The sequence below is a fragment of the Cervus elaphus genome, chromosome 21 (assembly GCF_910594005.1).
Source record: "Cervus elaphus chromosome 21, mCerEla1.1, whole genome shotgun sequence".
In the NCBI taxonomy this organism is placed as follows: Eukaryota; Metazoa; Chordata; class Mammalia; order Artiodactyla; family Cervidae; genus Cervus; species Cervus elaphus.
In genome coordinates, this window is record NC_057835.1 from 52,169,163 (window position 1) to 52,177,868 (window position 8,706).

Sequence of the window (8,706 nt, forward strand, 5' to 3'; positions counted from 1 at the left end):
TACTCTCTCTAGGCTTTTGATTTTATCTTTCTCTGCTTCTCTCTGTGGACAAGGATGCTTAGATTTGTCTGTGATTAAAAACCAAGGAAGCCATCATAATCGAAGATCTATAACTACTCTCTCTGGCACCATGAGTAAACCTGTCCAGCTATAATCTGCCAATAAAATGGTCATCCTCTTTTCCAGCTTCTACACATCCAAAGCCAGCAGCCAAACACTGGCATCTATGCTTATTTGCAAGAAGAAAAAAGCAAATGCCTTACCAGAGGGAACAGAGAAAAGCCTTAAAACAGCCTACCAATGTTGTGGAAATCCCTCCCATAATTTCAAAACTATATGCACACATGGATGTGTGGAACAAAATTATGAGCATTTATTTCCAGAAATGGACATAAAAGCAATTTCTCTCTTTTTTTCTCTTAAAACTTTCTGTGCTATTTGTTTACAATGACCAAATAATACACTATAGATATGAAGTCACTTACATTTTAGGCAAAAAGATCAGTTTTTTTTTTTTTAAGCACATCTGTGAAATAAACTTGTAAGATTTGTGTCTCAGGGCTATAATGCAATGAATAATTGCTAAATAAAATTACTCTGATCTCTCTAAAAATTGTGTTAAGTGATCTCCTTAGAATTCAATCCATGCCATCTCTTTACAACAAATATAATGTGTTTTTGAGGAAGTTTATTCTCTCATAGACAAAAATTCTTGTTAATTTGCAAAGATAAGTCAATAAATACGTCAAATAATGTTCAGATATCACATTCACATAAGATAATTTTAGATATTTACATGAACTTTTCATAAAGCTATGTCCTCTTTAGAAAAGAATTATACAGAAAATAAGTAGCATAAACATTCACCAAAATTACTAATAACACTATTTAATGATCTTAATAATTGATTACTAAAGTTCACAAGACTATTTCTAGAGATTTGAATATATTTATTTGTCTTAAATAGTCCTGCTTTATTTTCCACATGAACATTGGCATTAAGTATTTTCTTAGGTGTTCAATTTCAAAACTCTTATGATACATTTATTTTCTTAAAATACTTCTTCAATATACCATACTAAGCATAATTTAAGAAACAATTTCCTCCTTATGCCTTACCCATCAGTGATTGAACAAAGCCTGAGATTAGGTATAATATTTCTGTAAAATAAAATGCAGAAGAGAGAGTGGCAAAATACAAGTCTAGAAAGATGAGCAATGAATACATTGTAGAAGGTTCCAAACATCATATAATGGTTGTAAATTATTTTATGGCAATGAGGAGTGCTTTATTTGAACAGTTTAACCCAGGTGAAGGTACCTTATGTCAACATTTTCATTATATATACTTAACTATTAAAAAGAACAAGAAGAAGAAAATAAGCTAGGAAGATTTTGCAGCATACCATGCAAAAACTAATTCTTTTGAGTAACAGAAGGTATAGAACAAAATGGAAGCAGATTTTAAGTTTGGAAAGTAAGTGGGAATTAATCTGGTGGCAGTTCAATACTGACATGGATGTGATGTGTTAAGAATTAATGGTATCAAGTATGAGTTCTGGAAGTACTGGAAGGAATAGTACTGACATATTTTTAAAAATATAGCTGAGTGTTCCTGAAAGAATAAAATTATGGTAGGATATGGTTTTAAAAATGATCTCTCATATCATTCAATGTGTTATACTAACAGACTATGGAATTCTGAAAATTAGATTCACATGTGAAAGATGCATTTTTTATTTGCTATTTTCATAATATAAGCTATAAATGTTAGTAATATAAATATTACTAGAGTAGTGAATCATTAATTGATTCAAAGAAGTTTGCACATATATAGTTACATACAGTTAACATAGTAATATTTATCTTGAAGAGTGAATCAGTCTCAAGAAATCAGATGGTGTGGGCTAAGGACTGGAGAATCTGAAACATTGGAGAAGAGCAGAATCAAATAAGAGATAAATGGAGATAAAATGTTTTAGGTTTCTCTTATTTTCAGGAATGACAAAAATATAAACTTGTGAAATAATGTTAGTCTTTACTAAATAAAGAATGAAAGCTTTAATTTCTAGAAAATTACTAAACATAGAACAGGAAAAGTAGAAAGTTGTAAATAATCAAAAAGTTTAAGACACTTAATGGTTTGCAGATGATATGATGCTATATATAGAATATACTAAAGATGCCACCAGAAAGCTATTAGAGCTCATCACTGAAATCAGTAAAATTATAAATTTGTAAAGAATATAAAATTAATGTACATGGTTTGGAAGAATTAAAATTGTTAAAATGATTGTACAACTCAGAGTTATCTAAAAATTCAATGTAATCCATATCAAAATATAAATCGCATTTTTCAGAGAATTAGAACAAATAATTTTAAAATTGATATGGAAACATTAAAAAAAAAAAAAACCCGAATAGCCAAAGCAAGCTTGAAAAAGATAATCGTAGCTGGAAGTGTCAGGCTCCTTGAATTTGAGCTATATTATAGAGCGAGAGTAATCAAAATAGTACAGTGCTGATTCATAGACCAATGGACCAGAATAGACAGCTCAGGAATACACCCACCCACTTATGGCCAATTACTGTATGATGAAGGAAGAATATAAAGTGAAAAAAAAAATCTCTTCAATAAATGATGCTGGAAGGAAACCATAAACAAAACAAACAAAACGAAACAAAAAGATAATCCTCAGAATGGGAGAAAAAAAATATTTGCAAATAAAGCACTGATGAAGGATTAATCTCCAAAATACACAAACAACTCATGCAGATCAATATTTTAAAAAAATTAAAAAGATGGGCAGAAGATTTAAATAGTCATTTCTCTAAAGAAGAAAGAAGACATGCAGATGGCCAAAAAGCACATGAAAAGATGCTCTATATCACCAGTTATTACAGAATTGCAAATCACAACTACAATGAGTTATCACCTCACATTGGTCAGAACAACAGTCATCAAAAAATCTATGAAGGATAAATGCTGGAGAGAGTATGGAGAAAAGGGAATCCTCCTACACAATTGGTGGGAATGTAAATTTGTTGCAGCCACAATGGAAAGTTTAGTTAAAAAATTAAAGATAGTACTACCATATGACACATCAATTCCACTGCTAGGCATATACCCAAAGAATACCATAATTCAATAACTGACATACCCCTCAATGTTCACCACAGCACTATTTACAATAGCCAGGACATAGACACAACTCAACTGTCCATCAACAGAGGAATGGATAAAGAAGATGTGGTACATATGTACAATGGGCTTCCCTGGTGGCTCAGCCGGTAAAGAATCCACCTGCAATGAAGGAGACCTGGGTTCAGTCCCTGGGTTGGGAAGACCCCTAGAGAAGGGAAAGGCTACCAACTCCAGCATTCTGGCCTGGAGAATTCCATGGAATGTATAGTCCATGGGGGTCACAAAGAGTTGGAGACAACTGAATGACTCACTTCACATATATACAGTGGAATATTACTTGGCCATAAAAAAGAACAAAATAATGCTATTTGCAGTCATGTGAAAGGAGCTAGAGACTGTCATGCTGAATGAAGCAAGACACAAAAAAGCAAATATCATATAAATCATTTATATGTGAAATCTAAAAAAAAAAATGTACAAATCAACTTATTTACAGAACAAGAAGAGTCACAGATATAGGAAACAAACATGGTTACCAGGGGATAAGTGTGGGGGAGCGGGGGATAAATTGGGAGATTGACTACTATACAAAATATAGATAACTAATAAACTACTGTATAGCACAGGGAACTCTACTGAATGCTCTGCAATAGCCTATATGGGAAAAGAATCTTCAAGAGTGGATATATGTTTACCTGGTTCACTTTGCTGCACATCTGAAACTAAATCAGCTATACTCCAATAAAAATTAATAAATAAATGGTGCTGAGAACACTGCCGAAGGCTACATGTAAAATAATGAATATTCTTTAAAACCATACATAAAATTAAATTCAAAATGGGTTAATGACAAATGTAAGGCTGGAAACCATAAAACTCCTAGAAGCTATCATCAAAAAAGAATAAAGATAACAAGTGCTAGCAAAAATGTGGAGAAAAGGGGACCCTTGTACACTGTTAGTGGGAATGTAAATTGGTGCAGGGTGGGAAAACACTTCTCCAAAAATAAAAATAGAACTGCCATATGACTCACAAATCCCACTCCTGGGAATATATCTGAAAAAACACACTAATTTGAAAAGATGAGTGTTAGTTGCTCAGTCATGTCAGGCTCTTTGTGACCCCATGACTGTGGCTCACCAAGCTCCTCTGTCCATGAAATTCTCCAGGCAAGAATACTAGAGTGGGTTGCCATTCCCTTCTCCAGGGGATCTTGCCAACTTAAGGATTGAACCCAGGTCTCCCATATTGCAGGTAGATTCTTTACTGTCTGAGCCACCAGAGAATACAAACACACAAATGTTCATAGCTCCATTATTTACAATTGCCATATGGAAGCAACCTAAGTGTCCATCAATAGGTGAATAAAGAACACACACACACACAAATATATATATATATATATATATATATATATATATATATATATATAGTGAAATACAACTTAGCCCTAAGAAGAATTAAATTTGGTCATTTGCAACAATATGGATGAACTTGGAGAGTACCATGCCAAGTGAAATTAGTTAAAGCGAAAGACAAATACTGAATGATATGACTTATATGTTGAACCTAAAAAGTAAACTAGTAAATATACCAACTACAAAAAAGAAATAGTATCACAAATCCAGAGAACAAACTAGTGATTACCAGTGGAGAAAGGGAAGAGATGAAAGGCAAGATAAGGGTAGGGAATTAAGAGGTACAAGCAGCTATATATAAAATAGATAAGCTACAAGTATATATTATACAACACAGGGAATATGGTCAATTTTCATAATCATAAATTGAGGCCAACTTTCAAAAATTATCCAGGTTTCCCATATCCAGGAGATCTGGGCTTCCCTGGTGGCTCAGACGATAAGACGTCTGTTCACAGTGCAGGAGACCAGGGTTCAATCCTTGGGTTGGGAAGAGCCCCTGGAGAAGGAAACGGCAGCCCACTCCAGTGTCCTTGCCTGGAAAATCCCATGGATGGAGGAACCTGGTGGGCTACACAGTCCATGGGGTCACAAAGAGTCAGACACGACTGAGCGACTTCACTTTTCAAAAACTATGAATTACTATGTTGTACACCTGAAACATATATTGCTCATCAGCTATACCTCAATTTAAAAAACTGATGTTCCAAAAAAATACATTTATCATATCTGGGAAAATGAAAAAAAAAGTTTGTCATGAGAAAGTGGGTACACAGAGCAGGTAGAAAAAAATTAAAATCACATCATAAATGAGAAATTATATTAAATGTAAGGGCACTAAATGCTCTCTATATAATGATGTGTTGTATTTGTTAGTCACTAAGTTGTGCAACCCCATGGACTGTACTCCACCAGGCCCCTCTCTCCATGGGATTTCCCAGACAAAAATATTGGAGTGGATTGCCATTTCCTTGCTGACCCAGGGACCAAACCTGCGTCTCCTGCATTGCAGACAGATTCTTTACCTCTGAGCCACCAGGGAAGTCCCCTCAAATATAATTTCACTGCTAAATAAAAGAATCCTGTGAATAATGCATATATCTAAAGAGTTGGTAGGCAGAAAGTTTGAGTGTAAGTTTGAGTGTAAAGTAATTGATGGGGAAGGATAAATTAGAAGAATGGGGTTGACATATAGACACTACTGTATATAAGATGGGCTTCCCAGATGATGCTCGTGGTAAAGGACTTCCCTACCAATGCAAGAGACTTAAGAGAGGCAGACTCAGTCCCTGGGTTGGAAAGATTGCCTGAAGGAGAGCATGGCAACCCACTCCAGTATTCTTGCCTAGAGAATCCCATGGACAGAGAAGCCTGGAGGGCTACAGTCCAGAGGGTCATAAAGACTGGGACATGACTGAAGCAATTTAGCCTGCACACACAAGCATGTATGTAAAATAGATAACTAATAAAGACCTACTGTATAGTACAGGGAACTCTATTCAATATTCTATATTGAATATTCTATATTGGTATATGGGAGCAGAATCTAAAAAAGAGTGGATATATGTAGCTGATTCACTTTGCTGTATAGTAAAAAGTAACACGACATTCTATATTGAATATTCATATTGGTATATGGGAGCAGAATCTAAAAAAGAGTGGATATATGTAGCTGATTCACTTTGCTGTATAGTAAAAAGTAACACGACATTGAAGGCCTGTAAACCAACTATACTCCAATAAATTAAAAAAAATAATTGAAATTGATGTTTATAATATGCTATCTACAAGAAAGTTAATATGTAGATTTTATGATTATATTCAGGGAAGATTTAAACTATAAACAGAGGATAGTTTATAAAGTTGAAATATTCAATCCATCTAATCTAAACATTTGGCACTTGATAGCATGGTTTCAAAATATATAAAGAAAGAAACAACAAAAATAGGAAAGAGAAAGGAAACCACCATTCATATTGATTTAAACATACTTCTATCACATATGATAGAAAATGTTCACAGAAAATACACATAAAATATCAGTAAAAATATGAAAGATTTGACAACATTAACAATAGAATTCCCCTTACACACAGTTTTATTGCCCAAATATGCAGTAAACACTCTTTTCAAGTATATAAAACACTTAAACATTCATCATTCTTGGTGTTACCAACCCCAAAGTATGTGTGTGTGTGCAGGGGTCACCCACACCAAAACAAGCAATTCTCAGGATGACAGCAGGATGCCCTACAATTCAGCTCAATTCTGACACTTTCCATCCACTTGAGCCAGTCTCAGATTTCACAGGTTAAGATTTCTTCGTGTAAGACCTCCCTGCTACAACACACACCCCCCCACAGCCATACACATTTCAGACACCAGTCACAAGCCTAGCTTGTTATGTGTTTCTGACTGACAGGCTATGAAAAGAGATTCCCAAGGGATCCCATCCTCAGGCTTAAGGAATTTCTTTGTGTATCAGAACCCAGAGGAATACGTTACTGACTATATCACTGGTTTATTATATAGCGGTGTGACTCAGGAAAAGCCAGACAAGAGCGAAGCATAGGACAGCACATGGGGAAGGCACCTGGAGCTCCCATCCTTCTACAGGCGGGACGCTCTCCCAGCACCTCTTCGTGTTCACCAACACAACTCTGAAGCTCATCCTTTTTTGGCTTTTACGGAGGCTTCTTTATGCAGCCACAATTGATGAAATCATTGAAGGTCAATTCAACTTTCACTCCTCTACCCAGAGGTGGGGTTGGAGGTAGGACTTAAATTTCTAACCCTCGGCGCCTGCGCCCGCCCGGCCGCTGCCTGCTCTCCCAGCGCGGCCGCGGTCCAGGCTGCAGCACGCCGCCTGGGTGTCTGGGCGATCCATGGGCTGCAGCGAGGGCCGCGATGACAGATTACGGCGAGGAGCAGCGCAACGAGCTGGAGGCTCTGGAGTCCATCTACCCTGACTCCTTCACAGTATTATCAGAAAATCCACCCAGCTTCACCATTACTGTGACATCTGAGGCTGGAGAAAATGATGAAACTGTCCAGATAACCCTCAAGTTTACATACAGTGAAAAATACCCAGATGAAGCTCCCCTTTATGAAATATTCGCCCAGTTAAATCTAGAAGATAATGATGTAGCAGACATTTTAAAATTATTAGCATTACAGGCAGAAGAAAACCTTGGAATGGTGATGATCTTCACCTTAGTGTCAGCTGTGCAAGAGAAATTAAATGAAATAGTAGATCAAATAAAAACTAGAAGAGAAGAAAAGAAACAAAAAGAAAGAGAAGCGGAAGAAGCCGAGAAGCAATTATTCCATGGTACTCCTGTTACAATTGAGAATTTCTTAAATTGGAAGGCCAAGTTTGATGCAGAACTCTTGGAAATTAAAAAGAAACGGATGAAGGAAGAAGAGCAAGCGGGAAAAAATAAATTAAGTGGGAGACAACTATTTGAAACAGATCATAATCTTGACACATCTGATATCCAGTTCTTGGAAGATGCTGGAAACAACGTGGAGGTAGATGAGTCTTTGTTCCAGGAAATGGATGACTTGGAGCTGGAGGACGATGAAGATGATCCAGACTACAATCCTGCTGACTGGGAGAGTGACTTGACCGACTGATGGACTATTCCCGTCTGCAGAGAGGCCTGACTGCCACAGCATCTGTGGCTATGCTGAGAGGGTGTTGATTTTCCTTTCTTTTTTCTAAGAAAAAAATAATTTTCAGGAGAATATTCTTCTGATGGGTTTCATCATTGAACTTAATAAATTGATCTTAAAAATTTCAAAAAAAAAAAAAAAAATTTCTAACCCTCTAATCACATGGTTGGTTCTCTAGGCAACCACTCCTCATTTGTAAGTGGGATCCAAACCTCATCTTATTAACATAACAAAAGAAACCTTTACCACCAGTATCACAGGACATTTTAAAGGTTTTCGTTACTTTATACTAGAACCTAGGTTGAAGACCAAATATATATTTCTTATTATAAATGACAGTACCGTATGACAAGGATAAACTGGATCAAATGGTAAAAGAAAGTAAAAAGACTGAAACCATGCAGAAAAAAGTCACTGGTCACACTGCAAACATGCCAAAATAAAAACAACAGCAACAAAAAAACAAAA

The 8,706-nt window shown here is 35.8% G+C and overlaps 1 protein-coding gene across 1 annotated transcript; it reads left to right on the top strand.

Moving 5' to 3' along the window:
- Positions 1 to 7,363: 7,363 nt before the first annotated feature.
- LOC122679612 (RWD domain-containing protein 1-like) lies at positions 7,364 to 8,350 on the top strand. The gene has a single exon (XM_043880462.1). The coding sequence runs from the start codon at positions 7,471 to 7,473 to the stop codon at positions 8,197 to 8,199; it is 729 nt and encodes a 242-aa protein (XP_043736397.1). The 5' UTR covers positions 7,364 to 7,470; the 3' UTR covers positions 8,200 to 8,350.
- The last annotated feature ends 356 nt before the right edge of the window (positions 8,351 to 8,706 follow it).

Bases quoted from the DNA above. Each gene is read 5' to 3' on its own strand.
- LOC122679612 (XM_043880462.1), top strand. From the start codon at position 7,471: ATGACAGATTACGGCGAGGAGCAGCGCAACGAGCTGGAGGCTCTGGAG.